This window comes from Erinaceus europaeus, chromosome 14 (assembly GCF_950295315.1).
Source record: "Erinaceus europaeus chromosome 14, mEriEur2.1, whole genome shotgun sequence".
In the NCBI taxonomy this organism is placed as follows: Eukaryota; Metazoa; Chordata; class Mammalia; order Eulipotyphla; family Erinaceidae; genus Erinaceus; species Erinaceus europaeus.
The window spans coordinates 80,799,752-80,819,961 of NC_080175.1; the positions used below are offsets into that span (position 1 = coordinate 80,799,752).

The 20,210-nt window shown below is 37.5% G+C and overlaps 1 protein-coding gene across 3 annotated transcripts in view; it reads right to left on the reverse strand.

The window, feature by feature from the left end:
* CRYBG3 (crystallin beta-gamma domain containing 3) overlaps window positions 1-20,210 on the reverse strand; it is a 108,843-nt gene that overhangs the window by 23,995 nt on the left and 64,638 nt on the right. For all 3 annotated transcript variants that reach the window (XM_060172093.1, XM_060172092.1, XM_007529827.3), the window contains 5 exons: window positions 17,529-17,655; window positions 9,013-9,155; window positions 8,785-8,911; window positions 7,995-8,027; window positions 688-797 (listed from right to left, as the gene is read on the reverse strand). In XM_060172093.1, the coding sequence (XP_060028076.1) occupies window positions 688-797; window positions 7,995-8,027; window positions 8,785-8,911; window positions 9,013-9,155; window positions 17,529-17,655 (540 nt within the window). The remainder of the gene's footprint in view (window positions 1-687; window positions 798-7,994; window positions 8,028-8,784; window positions 8,912-9,012; window positions 9,156-17,528; window positions 17,656-20,210) is intronic.

Here is a 20,210-nt window from a genome sequence, read left to right on the forward strand (position 1 = left end):
TTAACATGCAGTGTTCTCCCTTATGGGTCTTTTTTTTTTTAAAAAAAAATATTTATTTTTATTTCCTTATATCATTTTGCTGCCCTTGTTGTTTTTATTGTTGTAGTTATTACTGTTGTTATTGAAGTTGTCATTGTTGGATAGGACAGAGAAATGGAGAGAGGAGGGGAAGACAGAGAGGGGGAAAGAAAGATAGACACCAGAAGACCTGCATTACCGCCTGTGAAGCAACTCCCCTTCAGGTGGAGAGCCAGGGGCTTGAACCGGGGTCCCTGATCCTTGTGCTGGTCCTTGCGCTTCGTGCCACGTGCGCTTAGCGCTACGTATGTTTAACCCGCTGTGCTACCACCTGACTCCCCCCTTATGAGTCTTAATATTATAAAACACTCATATCCTTTCTGGAAATAATAACTAAAATGAAAAACAGACACAGAAAGGTTCAAAGACGTAAGAGCAATAGGAAACAGAAAAAGACTGTCTGAAGTGGAGCTAGTAAGGAAAGCTGACAGAGAAAATGGGATAGGCCAAATCTTGAAGATACATTTATACTAGTATTAAGCAGATAAAAATATTTTTAAAAACAAATTTACTTCACTGTGTACTCAAAATGAAGCAAGTTAAATCTGTTAATCTAGAAGAAATTTAGTTATTTAGAAACACTTGCACATACTTAATAAACATACTTACCAACCCCGAAGAACTTTAAAAGAACATGGTGTGAATGAAGTCAAATCAGAAACTTCTTTTGTAAAGTCTATGCATTCTCCTTGAAATCCTGGTTTGCTGAATGCTTTGAGCTGTACAATTAAATAAAACCAACTGTTTCATGTCACCATAGAAATAAAAACCTTGAACTTTATGATTTATAAAAAGTTCGGGTAAATATGAATACTTGAGCTGGGGGAGCTAGCACAGCTTATCTGCGTACAGTGCTAGTATGCCTGAGGCTCCAAGGTCCAGATTCAGCCCCTAGCATCATCACAAACCAGAGCTGGGTGGCATTCTGGGACATCTCTCGCTTGCGTACACTCTGTCTCTCTGAAACAATGTGTAAGGACTTGAGTTTGAAACCCCCGTCCACACCTGCAGGGGGAAAGTTTTGCAAGTGTCTATCTCCCTTAATTTTTGTTATTATCTTTATTTATTGGATAGAGACAGCCAGAAATTAAGAGGGAAGGTGGTAATAGAAAGGGAGAGGGACAGAGAGACACCTGCAGCACTGTTTCACTACTCGTGAAGCCCCCCCCCCAACCCCCGCAGGTGGGGAAACAGGCTTGAACCTGGGTCCTTGCCCACTGTAACACATGCACTCAATCAAGTGTGCCACCACCCAGCCCCTCTCGTTCCCTTTCTATCTCCCCCCTACCTGCTCAATTTCTTGCTTCCTCTATCCAACAATATAGATTATTTAATGTTTTTAATATAAGCCTTATAACTTATCTGGTATCCCATGTTAAAGACAACATTCTCCTTAAACTAACATGTTTTCTTCATGTTCCCTGGAGTATCTGTCTTCCTACTTTTCCCCTATCGGGACTATCATTGGGGCTCAGTGCCTGTATGACTCCACTGTTCCCAGTGGCTAGTTTCTTCTTTTTCCCCTTCCTTCCTTTCTTTGTGATAAGAGTGTGAAAGGCAGAGATAGATAGAGGGGGAGAGAGACAGAGAGATACCACAGTACCACTCATGAAACTTCACCCCTGCAATTGTTCCTGGTGGTGACTCTGGGCTTGAACCTGGGTCCTTACATGTGGCAATGTCTGCTCTGCTAAGTCACCTACCAGTTCTGAATATCGGTATCTACCACTTTTATGCATCTTTCAAATCAGATTCTGGGCACAGAGTCCGGGCAACAATTTCACCTTATGAGCAAATCAAACTCCCTACTACACTACAACATGGTTCTTTTATTGTATCAAATAATTATCATCCTCTGTTCTGAAAATACATGAGGCAAAGATGTTAGTTTAGCTAATTTCGTGCTGAACAGCTTGAAGTAGTATGAGATATAGCAGATAATGTCTTTTTCTTTTTTGCCCACAGCACTGCTCAGCTCTGGTTTATGGTGTTATAGGAGATAGAACCTGGGACTTCGGAGCCTCAGGGTTGAGTGTCTCTTTGTATAACCATCATGCCATTTTCCCCACTAGCTGATATGCCTTTTCTCTTCCCAAGTTCGACTCAGTTACTAGAAGGAAGGAGCAGAGGGTGATAGCACATGCCCGTAAGTGACATGAGCATGCCTGTGAGCACTGCAGCAGACAGTGGAGAAGATGATAATGATGGGATTAGTGGAAGATTTAGGGTGAGAAAGAAAAAACAAACAAAAAAACAAACTACCTGAATCATGTATTACAGCTTATCTCTGATGGCAAAGACTAGCTATACCTAGAGGCCTGGAGCTAGCTGAGTGAGTGGTGACACACCTGGCTAAGTGTGCATTTTGCCATGTGCAAGGACTCACGATCAAGTCCCTGCTCCCCAACTGCTGAGGAAAGCTTCATGAGCAGTGAAGTACAGCAAGTGTCTCTGCTCTCTATCTCCCCTCCCCTCTCAATTTCTCTCTATTCTATCAAATTAATAAATAAAATACAAAACACACACACACACACACACACACACACACACACACACACAAAACCCAAAACAACACAAGCAGAGGGCAAGTAAAACTGCTCACTTGGATAGCATGCTGCTTTGGTTTGGGCACAGCCCACATGACTGAAGGAAGCTTCAGCACTGTGATGTCTGTCTTTCTCTGCCTCTTTATTAAAAAAAGGGGGGGGGGAGCGGAGGGGGGTCAACTTCTGAAGACTGATCTGCACAACAGGACTTCCTTGTGAAACTAGGGCTGTTTTGGGTGCGGCCTGGCATGTCACACCTGGTTAAGTGCCCATATTACCATGTGCAGGGACCCGGGTTGAAACCTGTGCTCCCCACCTGCAGGGGAGACGTTTCTTAAGTAGTGAAGCACAGGTCTACAGGTGTCTTTCTCTCTCTCTATCTCCCTTTTCTTTCTCAATTTCTCAGTCCTAATAAAAAAAAAAATTAGGAAAAAAAAAAGAGGGGATGGTCTTTGGAAGCAGTGGATTTGTAGTGCCAAGCACTAACTCTGGTGGCAATAAAAAAATGAAAATAAATAAGACTAAACTGTTGTTGAAGCAGTAAAAGACCAGCAGTTTATGAAGGTGTGATACCGCAAACTTCACTGTTCTTTGTAGACACAGAGCTTAGCATGGAATAGAAAACCTAGGCAGATCTCTGGAACAACAACCAATCATGTTATGAAAAATTCTACAGGTCCATGCAAAAAGACACTAAAGTGCTTCATAAGGAAAGCCATTCTGATTATAGGTTTTTCTGATTTTTTTTTAACTTAAGATTTAGTAGAACAAGAAGCTAAAAACTCAAGCACATTTAACTTCCCAAAATGTAATTTCCCCTACAAGTAAATAGCCTCTTAATTTATAATATCAATCAGAAAAGTCACATGGTTATGGCAATCTCATTCCCTATTTGTATTTCCAGTTTGTTGAACTAGTTTTACATTGCTAAGCTTAAGATTTACTGTTCAGTATTTTACCATGGAGCTATGAAATGTCAAGTCATGGATAACTGACAACACAAGTTAAGCATCTTTCAAATGGTACCCAAAATAACCACCACACATTTTTAAGCTCAATATACAGAAGTAACAATTAAAATTCACAGACATACATGCACACAGTCCACTAAAAAATTATCTTTTATTTGATGGGTTAAAATATTATTTGCCCATGGAAAATAACCAGGCTTGATGCTGATTTTTATTCCCCAAATAAGATTTGATAAAATAGTCACCAAAAATGTGACTACTCAAGAAGAGTTCATACTTAACTTTGACTACAAATAGAACAAATCGCAAAATGTTTTGACGAGAGTCCATACAGAAACGAAGTCTATGCTAAGTATAGTAGTTAAATTATGGTTTCCACTTTTGGTGTAATCAAATGACAGTACTTGGTGAAATTAAGTCCTAGGTAAAGTTAACTGGATAACTAGTTTGGTTTCTACTTTTGGTGTAATCAAATGATAGGACTTGGTGAAATTAAGTCCTGGGGAAAGTTAACTGGATAACTAGTTTGGTTTCCTTTCTAGATTGGTAGAATATAAATGGATAAAACAATACATGCTTAGAACCTAGACATTCAGATGAAGAAGGAATGAGTTTATTTCAAATTACACTCATCCCTTCCTATCAATGCCCCTGAGAGAAACTATATAACTAGGAAAACAATTATCACAACTTTATGACAAACATTTTGTAGTCATTCTTTTTGCTATGTACCTTTCATTTTTCAATGAATATGATTAAGTTTTTCATATTAATAAAACAACCAAAACCCAATAATTATTGACCTAATATAAAAGTTTTCTTCTATTTATTAAATACTACTGGAATAACTGTACTCATTATTAACCAGAGCACTCACAGCTTAGCATAGCTCTGGCTTATGATGGTGCCTGAGACTTCTGCTGTGCTACCACTAGTGCCTTCTCTCCTGCCCAGTACCAGAATAATTTTAATGTAATTTGACTTTATTCTAGTTGGTAATTTATTTTTAAAATATTTATTATTCATTGGACAGAGACAGAAATCAAGAATAGGGAGTCGGGCGGTAGCGCAGCTGGTTAAGCGCAGGTGGAGCTAAGTGCAAGGAACAACGTAAGGATCCTGGTTCGAGCCCCCAGCTCCCCACCTGCAGGGGAGTCACTTCACAGGCAGTGAAGCAGGTCTGCAGGTGTCTATCTTTCTCTCCCCCTCTCTGTCTTCTCTCCTCTCTCCATTTCTCTCTGTTCTATCTAACAACAACAACATCAAAACAACAACAATAACTATAACAACATTAAAACAACAAGGGCAGCAAACGGGAAAATAAATTTAAAAAATAAAAAAAAAATTAAAAAGAAATCAAGAAGAGAGATGGAGAGAGAAAACCAGCAGCACCGTTTCACTTCTCATGAGCTTACCCCCTATAGTTGGGAACCAGGGTCTTGAACTTGGCTACCTAAGCATTGTAATATGTGCTCTCAATCAGGTGAACAGCTGTCCAGCTCCCTATCTCAAGTAATTTCTATGCAAAACTTCTCCTCCTTTTTCAACAAATTTCTTTTCATATAAACATGCTGATTGTTAAACAAAGGACAGTCTTGGTTCCATTCTTCTATTACATCACGGTTTTATACACAGTACCTCTCTTGTCAATTACATATCATACAATAATTTTACTCTGATTATTAATAGGCTCTCTTTACTCGGGTAAGTGTTGGGTTTTTCAGTAAAGTCATGATGTATTTTTCCATGTTCATCTATGCAAAAATAGATCATGACTTTTCCAATAACCCAACAGTACTGTTTCTGGCATTTGAATTTTATAAAAATGATCTGGTAGTTCTACTTAAAAAATATATTTCTTCCTCTTCTGCTCTTAAATTGTACTGATATTTGACAGTGTATTCTTTTCCTCTTCCACATTTATGTTAACACTAACCAGGACTTCTACAGACTATTTTAAAATTCATTATGGCCAAATTATCTAAAATAAAAAGCCTTTCTTTTGATTTTTTTTTCTTCTGTAAGCTAGAACTATGTATACCAGAGCAGGATGCACTATTTAAAGAAATTCAAACTTCTAATTATATTTTACTTTGGAAAATATTCTACAAAATAAAGGTCAGTAGTTGGGTCAATGGGGTGAACTGGTTTGAAGTTCTGGAGAACAATCTGCCTGAAAACTAAACTCCTTTAAACTAGTGAGAGTGCTGACATTTGGGAACTGAAAACTTTTTTTTTCTTTTTGTCTAGATCAAAAAATTTTAATGCCACCTGCAAATGATGAGCTCTAACAGGTCCTTTCTTGTACAATGGATCTTAAATGTAGATTTTGAGTTGGCAATTAGACTTGGTGCTAGATCTTCAGTTATAGGAATGAAAACAATCTTCTCAATAGAATGAGGTGTTGTGTCCCACAGAAGTGCTTTCTTTATAATATGCTTACAGAGCAATGCTTGCATTAGCATCTCAACATGTATTATACATCTCATGATGTATTATACATCTCATGATGTTTATCTCCAAAACATATTTTTTCCTGAAATTCTCCTTAAATTATTTTGAAATCATCAGGATAGACAAACTGCCTCTCTGACTTAAACTCTTAGATATAACTTCCCCCTTACCCTCAGACAGGAAAGTAACTAGCACCATCTAAACACTGGATTCTGGACTATCAATCGGATCATAACAGCTACTTGTGAAGGAGATAATAATTTCTAGCTACTGACTGGGGTCAGAGTCTCAGCCAAGTTTTGTTTGTATTTGTGGAAGTAAAAAAATAAGCAAAATGTACCAGAAAATATGGTTCAGTAGAAAGTGTAAGAATTTTCATACTGGATAAACTAAGGAGGCTTTGTCCGCATGTTACCTTCCATATTGCTTTTGGTATACGTGTTGAAATGTTTATTTCATATGGCAACAGTTGAGTTACATCCAGAAAAAAATGAAGTGAGGGCAGTGTTGTTGACTGCTTCCTTTCTCTTCAAGTTGGACTAGAAATAGTATATAAAGTCCTCCAAGCAATCGGCCCCAAACAAGGAAGTCCATAAAAACAACAGGAAGGTAAGGAGCAGTGGGCTTAAAAGAATGTGACTTTCCAGCCATGCTGAAGACCAAAATACTGTGTGGTTTGGAATTATCCCTATTTAATTCTTTGCTAATACAATGTTGATTCGTGTGAAAAAGCACTTTAAAAGTCCCTAGTCGGGAGTTTTCAAAGATTCAAAATAAAGATCTGGCAGGATGTGCCTCTAAATACAACTCAATTATATTCAGATAGGAAATGTTCCCAGTGGACATGAGCTAATCAGAAAATAATAAAACCTGAAAGCATTGTGAACAGAAATATGGTTAAAATAAGCCAACTTGAAATAACCAATGTCTTGAATGTGAATAACTTACACATTCAGAGAAAAAAACTCAATATTCTACTAAGCCAGCAAATGTAAAAATGTTTAATACTAAAACATTTAACATTGAATGTTTAATATGAGTCACTTTTTAGACAGAAACATTTCCAAATTTGTTACTTAAATTTAGTTAGAAGGTAGTTGAGCAGATAGGGAGAAGGATTTCTATCTGTGAGACCCTAGATTCACTATATTGCATGTGATAAAAAGGTGCTCTGATCTCATTCTATTAACAAATGGATGAATAAAAAAAAATCAGAGGAAACAATGTGTTTTACTTCATTGCTTTCTAAAGTTTCACTAGCTATGTCTTTGAAAAAATCTTGAAAATGTGATTAAGTAGAATAAAATCCTAGTAAAAACTCATTTTTCTAGTTCAAATATTGTGACATGACATGAATTTAAATCTCATTTTTCTGAGCTAGAAGGAATTAAACTTGACCTCTGAGTTTCTAGAAGCACTAAATAAGCATTGTTCTAATTAATCCTTAGTGGATAATAAAAAAATGTTAAGTTCCAGAATATTGTCTATTCTGTCAAGTCACTAACACACTACAACAAATAAAGAAGCAAGATAAGAATTTTACTACTGTTTTCAGGGGGAAAATGATCTAGATATTAGAAATATATTTATACTACAATCATGCCAAGACAGTCATTTCTCACGATAAGTTGTCTTCTCCCCAAATAGCATCATATATTGGGCTGAATAAGAACAGATGGGGAGTAGGAAAGAAAGAGTAACAGTGGTTATAACTGAAACTCAAATGGGAGAAAAGAAAAGAAACTGGCAAATGTACGTCAATATAATCAGTAAAAAAAAAAAAAAAAAAGGTAAGCACTCCTCTACTTATAGGTACCAACCAAGGATAGTATAAATTGCCCTGCCAAATAGACAAGAAAAAGTTATATGAAGCAAAGAGAAAAGACCTGAAAGTACTTTAGTGGACAATTTAACAACTGTAAGTAAAGAATATGTTTAAGCATACCAAATGTGGAGGCTCATTTATCCCAAGTGGTTCCTGAAAAATATATTGAAAATTGTAGTCACGTAATTTTAGCTGTACTTTTGTAAAGTTTTAAAAATACTTTTATCAGATCTCATGAACTATACACACAGTTCCTTAAATTTTCTAATAACCGCCATCCCGTTTAATATAGATTTGTTTTTTATTTACTTTGTAGCTAAAAGAAAAATGTACCCAATACTTACTCAAATGAAAGAGCGACAACCTCACACCACCCCTCCCCACCCTATTTCGTGGGTTCTCATTTATAGTTTTTCAGTGTTTGATATTATTCACATATGGTCTCACTTTTTCAAACATTGTTACATAAGGAGACACTTCCCATTATGGAGTGATTTTTCTGTCTTCCTTGCCTGGAAAAATTGTTCTTATTCCTTAGCATACTACTCAGTGCATCCCTTTTTCTGTAGAAGACCCCCAACTCTCAAGTCCAGCTACTTCTTTTCTCTGCTTATCCAGCACTAGCTACCTACTTCATTTATTCACCAACTATACAATCACTGTGTATACATCTCCAGTAGCCAGTACCGTGTCTAGCACATCTAAGAAATCAGTTAAATGCTGCTAAATGAGTAAGTCAAATCACAGTTACCTCATCAATGTGCTTAAAATACCTATGAAACCTCTATGGAGTCTACAGCATTTCCTTTTTACTCTACATACACACATAAGATGACCCAACAGTTTTATATCTGAAAGCCCTATTGTAATACATGAGATTCCACAGGGACTGGTAATATTCTTCACTCACCAGCTGGATAGGCCGTATTGACATGATTGTATTACTTGATCCTCCCCAGTCAAAAAAGCATTTGTATTTCCCTTTCTCTAAAATGTACTGTTCTCCACAAAAGAACTTCTGCTGGTAGGCAACCCATCTAGTTGGGAAAAAGGAACAGAAATGATGTAAAAAGGAGCAACCAACAACTTTAAACTCAAAATTGATTATCTCTCGAGGTTTTCCGAGGAGACAACTTACACTCCACTTTGAACGTGAATGGATCTTGTTTCACTGCCAAAGCCAATTTCTTCTAAGTCAGAAACTTCCTGGTTTGTAATATCAATGAACTTCCCACTTTCTAGGTCAGATTCAAATAGTGTGATTGCTGATTCTATAAAATTCTAAAGAGGAAGGAAAACTTTAGGGAAAAAAAAAAAAAAACCTGGAAGGCTGTTTAGTGGATTACAGAACAGTTGCTGATACAAATGTACAATTTCTCATTATTATTATTATTATTTTTACCAGAGCACTGCTCAGCTCTGGCTTATGGCGGTGTGGGGGATTGAATCTGGGACTTGAGAGCCTCAGGCATGAAAGTCTCTTTGCATAACCATTATGCTATATCCCCCACTCCATTATTATTATTATATTTTGAATGGGTTGTTATACCTTAGCAATGAGATTGCTTTCATACAAATAATTTCAGGAAGAATTAAAAAAAAATTATTTATAAAAAGGAAGCACTGACAAAAATCATAGGATAAGAGGGGTACAACTCCCACAATTCGCATCACCAGAACTCCATATCCCATCCCCTCCCCTGACAGCTTTCCTATTCTTTATCCCTCTGGGAGCATGGACCCAAGGTCATTATAGGGTGCAGATGGTGGAAGGTCTGGCTTCTGTAATTGCTTCCTCGCTGAACATGGATGTTGACAGGTCGATCCATATTCCCAAACTCTCTCTCTCTTTCCCTAGTGGGGCGGGGTTCTGGGGTCAGGAAGAATTTTTTAATATTTATTTATTCCCTTTTGTTGCCCTTATTATTTTATTGTTATAGTTATTATTATTGTTGTTATTGATGTTGTCATTGTTAGATAGGACAGAGAGAAATGGAAAGAGGAGGGGAAGACAGAGAAAGGAGAGAAAGACATCTGTAGACCTGCTTCACCGCTTGTGAAGCCCCCTGCAGGTGGGGAGCCTGGGGCTTGAAGTGGGAACCTTCCACAGGTCCTTGCACTTTGTGCCACCTGTGCTTAACCCACTGCACTACCGCCCAACTGCCAGGAAGAATTTTTAAATGACACTGGAAACAACTATCAGATACTACTACTAGTTAGAGAAGATTAACTGAATTTACTTTGATATGGAAAATATAGTATCTTTATATTTATAAAAATTAGTTAACAGTAAGTTGCCAGTATTTACAGGATATCACATTTAATCCTAATTGTAAAGGAAAGTAAAGCTTCATCTGTATCCAAAGCAAAAACCATACAATGTGTTAAGAGTATTATGGGATAAGAATTTATGATATTTATGATACTCGATCCATATTCCTAGAGGGATAAAGAACAGGGAAGCTATCAAGGGAGGGGACTGGATATGGAGTTCTGGGATGGGAATTTTGTAGAAATGTACCCCTCCTATCCTATAGTCTTGTCAATATTTCCATTTTATAAATAAAAATTTAAAAACCTAAAAAAAAAAAAGAAAAAAACAGAATTTGCTGAATAAAAAAAAAAATTGCTTATCAAGTCTAGAATGTTCCTAGCTATGGCCATGGAATGCAAGCCCAGACCGACAGGGAGGCAGAGGTTACAAAGGTTCCTGTTCTAAATATGAATAGACATGGGCCCTAGGTCAGATTGATGGGGCTTACAGTTAACAGTTTTTATACACTTTTCCCATATTTGGGAACTACTCTCTGGCTGATCCAGCTTTCTAGTCCTGCTCCCAACTCTGACACCATCTTCCCAGATAGTATTCCTAGCCTATCTGCATGTTAGCTGTGAAGTCATGAGCCCTTTGGAATATACCTAAAACAGACTCCCGAGCCTCTTCCAACATGAAGACCCCAAATTTCATCTGCTATATTCTTACCTTTAGATTCCTGATTATTAAACAAATTGATCTGCTTTATATATTAATGCTTTTCAGCCACCAAGTTGCAGATGCTACTATGACACCAACCTGACTTCCCTGGGCAGATGACCTCACCAGTGTGTCCTGGAACCTCACCTCTTCAGAGCCCTACCCCACTAGGGAAAAAGAGAAACAGGCTGGGAGTATGGCTCAAACTGTCAACACTCATGTTGAATGGAGAAGCAATTATAGAAGTCAGACTTCCCACCTTCTGCACCCCATAGAGGTCTTTGGTCCATACTCCCAGAGGGATAAAGAATAGGAAAACCTGCAGTGGAAGGGATGGGATATGGAACTCTGTTGGTGGGAACTGTGTGGAATTGTACCCATCTTTTCCCACAATCTTGTCAATCATTATTAAATCACTAATCAAAAAAATTGCTCATCAGAAAAAAATTTTACAGACATTTATAGTCCGACAATATATTTAAGGCAAAATATCAAGAAAAACTCAGATATAACTTGGTAAATCAGCAAAATGCATACATTCATATAAAGAGCATTACTGAAAGAGAATGTCTAAATGTAAAAAAAGTTATTTAAACTAAAACACCAGATACTATTTTCACTTTTTCTTAACCACCAGGATGTTTGTGTTAATAATACATTTTATCTAGACTCGTGATTCAAAATATACTTCTCCTTGTAAAATTGTAAGAGAATAGGGGTATAATGCCATACAATACCCACCCCTCCACTGGAAACTGCAGTAGTTCTCCCAAGGTCCCTGAAATGGGCTGATTCTAGACCTCTATCTCTGTATATATTTTGACATATAGTCAGGGTCAAGTTGAGCTGCTTTACATTTTCTTTTTTTAAAAGCTTTATTGGGGGTGGGTAGTGGGTTACAGTACAGCTGCTGACACTGGGGTACAGTATCTTATCACTCTGTGCTGTGTGTCTGCACAACACTGCCACTTCTAACTTATCACTCTGTGCTGTGTGTCTGCACAACACTGTCACTTCTAACTTATCACTCTGTGCTGTGTGTCTGCACAACACTGTCACTTCTAACTTGGGTTCTTCCCCTCATCAAGCACAGGGTTGCTGCTGGCGCTCAGTGCACGGATGACAAATTCATTGCTTCCAGTGGTTGTTCCCCTAACACCCTTTCTTTTCCATTTCTTTTTTGACAGTGACAGACAGGAATCAAGAGGGGTTCGGAAGAAAAGGGAGAGAGAGAGAGAGACATCTGCTACTTGAACTCAGACACTCACACATAGTAACATGTGTCCTCTACTGCATATACCTACCATCTGGCTCCACAATTTCCACTGTATTATTTTAAGAGCTATTTATTATGAAGGAGAGAGAAAGAATGAAAGGGAATAAAATAAAAGAGGGAGGACCAGAGCAGTGGTCAACCCTGGCTTAAGGTAGTGCTGGGAATTAAACCTAGGACTTCTGGAGCTTTAAGCATACAAGTTGGTACTCTAACAGGCTGAAGCATTTCTCTGTCCTCAATTTTTTTACTTCCTAATTAAATATAGAAAACAAGTTTTTCCAAAGAACATTATTTTTGGAAATACAGTTTGGGCAGCTATTATAGAAAACATGTTTAAGAGACTGAACATTGAAGGAGATAGGCACATCTGTGGTGGGTAAGGTATGCTAGCACATATATTGGAGAGAGATGAAATTGGATGTTCATGGTGTGGAGGCTTATTACTGGGCTCTCAATTTTATTCCACTGGCCAGTGTGTCTATTTATGTTCCAGTACCAGGCAGTTTCTATTACAATGGCTTTATAATATAATTTGAGATCTGGGAGTGTGATGCCTCCAGTTCTGTTCCTTTTTCTTAAGATTGTTTGGCAATTCTATTTGTAGTTTTCATTCTTTTCTTCTAAAAAAAAAAATTGGTGGGACCTTGATGGGGATTGCATTAAATTTGTATATGGCTCTGGGTAGAACATTCATTTTGATGATGTTAATTCTTCCAACCCATGAACATGGAATATCTTTCCACTTCTTGTGTCTTTTTCTATTTCCTTGAGTAGTGATAATTTCCAGTATATGCCTTTCTCTTCGTTAGGTTTATTCCTACATATTTTGTTTTTGTTGCTATAGTAATAGGCACTGATTTCTGGATTTCTTCTTCTGACTTACCACTGCCTACTCATAACTGTTAAGACTGCAGGACTGGGAGGATCAGGGATACTACAGAAAATACACAGGTCACTATATTATGTTGGAATAAAGTGAGATAAAGACATAAGATAAACACAGCTATGTGCACATGTGCTGTTTCATTCAGAAATAACTTGTATTATGATAAGATGTGCTTTGGCTGAGCAATGATTTACATAAATCATATGGCTGTGGGGGGTGGTAGCTGTGAGGAGTGTGACCTGGGAAGCAGGATAGACTTGGCAACAGTGAAGTTCTGATTTGAGTAGAGAGGGAGGAATCCATTGTCACGAGGCCCAGCACCAAGTACAAGTGTTGGCAGTATATGCGGTCAAAAATAAATTTATTCACATGGTTTGAATTTATGTCTTTCCTGTTCTGTCTACCACCCCCAGATATTTGGTCAATGGCCATGGGAGTTTCCCAAGCAGCACTACTTTCCTCTTTCCATCTTCTGCTTGTTTATTCATGGATTTTCATGTCTAATGATTCTGTCTTCTTTTTAAGTACTACCCTGATTTTGACCCTACTTATATTTTTTCATCAAGCCTATCAAATCTACAGTATCTTATCTAGTTGACTAGTTGCCATCAATATGGTATCTTTGCTGGGAAGAGTGCTACCTCTAAGTCAAAACTAATCTCTCAGGATCACACATATAAAATATGATGTAAAAATATTGAAAACAAAGAACCCAAAATATCTGACTACCTTGATCAGAAAGTAGTCACAGCCAGTACTCAGAGTTATGTTCACAGGAAGTCCTATAAAGTTACTATTTTCTACATACAGTTAAATCACTTTAAATTATACATATGTAAGTGAAGTTCTGTGGCTAGAGAAGAATGTATAATGAAGGAATGTCTTCAAGTTGGTAATCCATTTTATAATTTTATAGCCCTTCAATCCAATGGAAATTCTGACTATTTGAATATAATCTTGGAACTGTATTGCTTACTGCTAGGAAAAAATAATGAGCAGTTGTTTCAGAACCAAAGACAAATGTTAAGAATCAGTAATTTGATTATTTTAAATTCCACATAAATAAGTTTAAAAGAAAATTAAAAAAAAATGGAGCCAGGCAGTAGCACATCTGGTTGAATGTACATGTTACCATGTGCAAGGACCCAGGTTCAAAGCTCTGGTCCCCACCTGCAGGGGGGAAGTTTCATAAGCAGTGAAACAGGGTTATAGATATCTCTCTCTTTCAATTTCTTTGTCTTTATCAAAAATACGTAAATAAACTGCACATGCACTTTCATGTTTACAGCTGCACTATTCACAACAGGCAAAGAGTGGAAGTGGCATAAATGCTCAGCCACAAATGACTTAATAAAGAAGTTAGGATATAAGCTCCATAGAATATTATTTTGCAATCAATTAAGATGATCTTGTATACTTTGGGACAAGATGGATGGAAATGAAAGTGATTATGCTTAGCAAAATAAGTAAAGAGATGAAAGACAACTGCTGGATGGTGGAATCTAGAGAACTGAAATACATGAGTTTGCAAAACAACAACAATAAAAAACTGACCCTAAGACTTTATGAGAACTATGGTAGTTATTGCTGGTAGGGTAGGGCATAAAACTTTGGTAGTGGATGCCATGTGGAACTATACCCTGTAATCTTACAATATTATAAACAATTTAATCACACACACACCATTTTTAGTCAATTAATCACAATCACACACATACTCACACACACCCACACACCCTGAAAAGGCAAAACTGTATGAGACAGCAGTGGTGATCTGGTATACTCATCAATTTAGAATATTCTCTGAATATTATGTGGTTTCACAGATCTTAAAACAGATCAAAAGTCTGAAAACCATAATAAGATCTTAAAACATACCCAAAGTCTGAAAACCTTAATAAAAGAAAATCCAAAATCTAAGATACTACTATATAACTGAGGGGAAAAAAAATATGTTTTACAAAGGAAGCCAAGGAATAAAAATCCCTTCTCTAGTCACTAGAGTCTAAATACTGTTATATTCCTGCTGGTGTTCTTTGTAAAAAACTAATTCATTCCAAGTCAATATATCTGTCTGACTCAATCTGGAATTAGGAAGACATTTCTGGTTATACTTTCTAAAGCTCTTCATGGCACAGATCACATTATCTGTAAGGAACACATCCAGGATTTGAACATAGTAGATTCAGTGTTCTGCACCCTGAAGCCAGTACATTATTGAATGTTATTGTACTAGGCAGTATTTCTAATTGTCCTCTTGTTTGTTTTTATATCACTTCAACTTATAGAGACATCTGTCTGTTTGAATAAGAGATGTCTCACATCTCCTCCTATTAACTTATGTCATTTGTGGCAACTACATGAGTTTTAAATCCTGTAGTTAATAATACAGTATTATATACTTAAACTTCTCAGAGGACTGGCAAGATAGCTCAGTTGGATAGTGTGTTTACTTTGCCATAGGCACAATTCAGGTTTTGGTCCAATTCCCAGCATACTGACCGATGCTTTGGTTTTTGCTCTTTCTCTTTCTGTCTTTATTTGCAAAGGTCAGCCTGGAGCAGTGGAACCTCAGTGACAACAACAAAATCTGAGGGTTGACCTTTTCTGTTCTTATCAGAAAATAATACTGGGGTGGGAAGAAAGTGGGAGGTGATGGACAGGCCTATGGCCTTGAAGATGTTCGTGGTCTCACAGTGAATTCTTAAGCCCAAACTTAGTGAATTATATAAATTAAATAACTGTGGCTTTTATGTACCTCAGAATAAAGTGGCTTGCAAGAGAATTCTTGTGACCTAGAAGGTGGTGCAAGTAGTATGCTGGACTCTCAAGCAGGAGTTCTAAATTCTATTCCCAGCATCACATCAGTCAGAGTGATGTCCTGGTTCTCTCAGTCTTTCTCTTGGTCCCTATCTCGAAAATTTGTCATCATTCTTAAATGCCTCAAAATTTCATGTGCAGCAATAATTAACATACAGTTTTTCCAGTGCATAAGCCAACAGATTACCTCTAGCAAATATTTCCTAATTATTTATTTTTGTAAATATAGTTCTTATATACATCTGCACCTTCTTTGCTATTGGGAGATTTCAATTGGTGTCTGAGGTTTTTGCTTGTTTACTTGGTTTAGATACATTCACAAACACTTCTATGACTAGCAATACTTCTATTCAATGCTTTTATTTTTCAAGTAAGAGTAAAGTCTTATCACTTATAGTGACTTAACAATGATCTACAAAATTATAAGACAACAGGAGTATAAATCCACACCGTTCCCACCACCAGAATTCTGAATCCTCCAGTTCCTCCACTGTAAGTTACAGCTACTTTCCTAAGAGTTAACTATTATTTCTATAATAATCTGTCTATATTTGCCCATTTTTTAAGGTCCCATCTTCTCTTCCTTTATAAGTCATACATAAACTTATTACTACATCCAAATGTCCCTCCTCTCTTTTTCCTGGAATGAAGTTCTTATTAATTCATTAAATACTAAGTGGAAGATGCCTTGAATCATGAATATAGTTTCCTGAACACAACACATATGATCACTAATACTGATGAAGGTGCTTATCTTGTCTCACTTTTAAGTTAAACAGATTTATTTTATTTAATACATATGGGGGGGGGGAGAGAGAGAGAATATTCCACATGAGGTGGAGAGAGAAGTTTTGAGTCATTACTCCAATATATTTAACTAATGCCATGAACCAGAAACTCCAACCCTGGTTGATGGTTAAAAAAATAATAATAATCATGACACCTAAGGCTCTTCAGTCATTTTCCTGAATTATTCCTTGTCAGTTTTAATTATATAAGGGTTTCTCAGTCTTAAGACTGTTAACATTTTGGAACTGATGATTCTTTTTGTTGGGAAAGGGTTGTCCTCTGTACTGTAGGGACTCAGCAGTACCCCCAGCCTAAACAGACTACAAGCCAATAGTACTCTTTTCTTACAAGTCCTAACAAAGGGTCTGCTAGGGGCAAAACCCATCAGCTGAGAAAGACTGGCTTATCTCTTTGCTTTTCTGTATGTCAACCTCTTGTTAAAGCAGCACCTGCCCGTCTCTCACTCTATCCTCTAAATTCTTTACTTGGTGACTCAAAGATGAAAACCAGTTCAGATGTAATCTTTACTTATTTTATGTGTTTAAGTGGACCTTTCCCTGGGTACTTTTGAGTTACTTTGTCTTTAGTCTAATCACGGTTAAGTAACAAACATTATCTAAGTGCCATTTTCCCTACTGATGCAGAGATGAGTCTTATGTTACTTTATCTCCAAAACACAACACATCTAACAAAGCAGGTACTCAGAAAGTGATGATAAATTAACAGATGAAAAGTAAACACAAGATTTCCACACTAAATGAAAGAACAATGGTTAAGTCACAAAAGTAGCTCAGTTGAATGCTCTCATGTTTCAGAAACATTTTATAACTTCATGTTCTAATAGAGGTTTTATCCAGTTCTCATGGAAAGATAACGAAATGAAACAGAAAATTAAGAAAGCAAACTCACAGCTTGTAAGTACCGGAAAGACAAAATGGGGCCGCTTAATGCCCCACAAGCACTACTGTCTTCAAAATCTCCTTCTTCAAGCAGGAACTGCCGGCCTTTAAAATGTTCTTTTTCATATGCAACCCACCTAGAAAATGGAGATACTCAGTTGAGTCATTAAAATAAAACCAGAGGCAAGAAAGCAAGAGGAAAAAAATCATAATAAAGCAGCAAGCTGCTCATCATATTTTAAAATAGAATACACTGACTTCATTACCACTTCAAAGATAAATAGTACATGCTTTGTGGATCAATAATTGTTAGAAAGTGAAAACTTTTTAAGAAAAGTTTTTCTTGAGCTGCAAAACAGCTATGCTTGCTTGCTAAACAGTGGTGTAACATAAAGACATGTCAAAATGGTTGGAGAATAATTTTCCAAGAAACAAACAAACAAAAATAAATAGATAAAATAACAGAGGGACTAGGTAGTGGCGTGCCCACTACAGCATAGGTTATCATGTGCAAGGACCTGGATTCAAGCCTCCTGTCTCCACTTGCAGAGGGAAAGCTTCACAAGCAGTGAAACAGTGCTGCAGGTATCTCTCTTCCTCTCTTTTCCCTGCCTATCCTCCATTTCTGTCTCTATCCAATAAGTAAATAAAATAGCTAAAAATAATGGAAAGTAAAGATAGTCAATGAGAATAATTATAAGTCCACATTGAGGTTCAAAGATACTTCTTTTTTTTTTTTCCTCCTCCAGGGTTATTGCTGGGCTCGGTGCCTGCACCATGAATCCACTGTTCCTGGAGGCCATTTTTCCCCCCTTTTGTTGCCCTTGTTGTAGCTTCGTTGTGGTTATTATTATTGCCCTTGTTGACACAATTCGTTGTTGGATAGGACAGAGAGAAATGGAGAGAGGAGGGGAAGACAGAGAAGGGGAGAGAAAGATAGACACCTGCAGACCTGCTTCACCGCCTGTGAAGCGACTCCCCTGCAGGTGGGGAGCCGGGGGCTCGAACCGGGATCCTTACGCTGGTCCCTGCGCTTTGCGCCACATGCGCTTAACCCACTGCGCCACCGCCCGACCCCCGCATGAAAGTCTTTTTGCAGAACCATTATGCTATCTCCCCAGCCCAATAATATTTATTTTAAGAAAGATTTATAAAAAAACATTTTACTTAAGGACCTGTGAGCACTCATGAGACAGGACATATGCCTAGGCAAATAGTGGACCAGGTATGAGCCCCAATACCACACGAAGACACCACTGCATCAGCAGAAGCACCAACACTATGGTCTCTCCCTGGTTCTCCCTGTTTCTCTATCTGAATTTAAACAAACAAAAAACAAAGCCAGTCCAGAAGCAGTGAAATCCACATGAATGAGGCCCTGGCTCCCTGACTCTCAACTCCCACATCTTTTTTTTAATACAAGATCTACTGTAAACATTTAACAACAACATTAAATATTTGTTCTGGGTTTAGCTCAAGGGAGCTTTTTGCCTGACTTCAGATCTATAAAAATCAGAAAACAGTTAAGTTTAGCAAAGAGAAACTAAAATAGTTCCAAACTAGTATCAGCCCTAGTGGCCTACATGTATACAAAGATTTCTGTATTTACAGGTAGGAAATGCTGCTCCCACAACTGTTTTAGAATTGATAATGGAAACAGGAAACATTATGATAAAGTCCTTCCCAAGGGGAGTTGGGCTGTAGTGCAGCGGGCTAAGCGCAGGTGGCGCAAAAGCACAAGGACCGGCATAAGGATCCCGGTTCGAATCCCGTCTCCCCACCTGCAGGGGAGTCGCTTCACAGGCGGTGAAGCAGGTCTGCAGGTGTCTATCTTTCTCTCCTCCTCTCTGTCTTCCCCTCCTCTCTCCATTTCTCTCTGTCCTATCCAACAACGACAACAACAATAATAACTACAACAATAAAACAACAAGGGCAACAAAAGGGAATAAATAAATAAAATAAATATTAAAAAAAATACTATGTGAGCAAAAAATTTCAGCTTTGCTTTTCCCAATTCCTCCAGATAGAACAGCGATGAAGAAGACAAGTTGAACAGCTAACAAAAGTGAGAAATGGCAGAAATAGAAAGACGTAACAAAAAACTATTCATCTTTAATTGGTGATATCACATTTTTTCTTGTAAGTCTGATATAGAATAATGAAGGTGTGTATGCTGTATTGCAATCACATTTTCTTAAAGTTTTTAGAAAACAACTGAAAAAAAAAAACCTTAGAAAATAACAATGCAGGAGTTGGACAGTAGCACAGTGGGTTAAGTGCACATGGCGGCACAAAGTGCAAGGACCTGTGCAAGGTTCCCAGTTTGAGTCCCAGGGGAGTCGCTTCACAGGCGGTGAAGCAGGTCTGCAGGTGTGTATCTTTCTCTCCCCCTCTCTATCTTCCCCTCCTCTCTCCATTTCCCTCTGTCCTATCCAACAACAACAACAACAACATCAATAACAACAATAAAACAAACAAGGGCAACAAAAGGGGAAATAAATATAAGAAAATTTTTTAAAAAGAACAGTGCAAATCACACACAACTGTAGCAATATAGTTGATGGAATTAACATTCAGCTCTCAAATAGGAAGAAAAGACTAAAATACGTTATAGTGGGATAAACAGGTAGCACGTATGTTCACAAATCAGAGAACACTGCACATATTTACAGTAAATACAACACATAGCCCA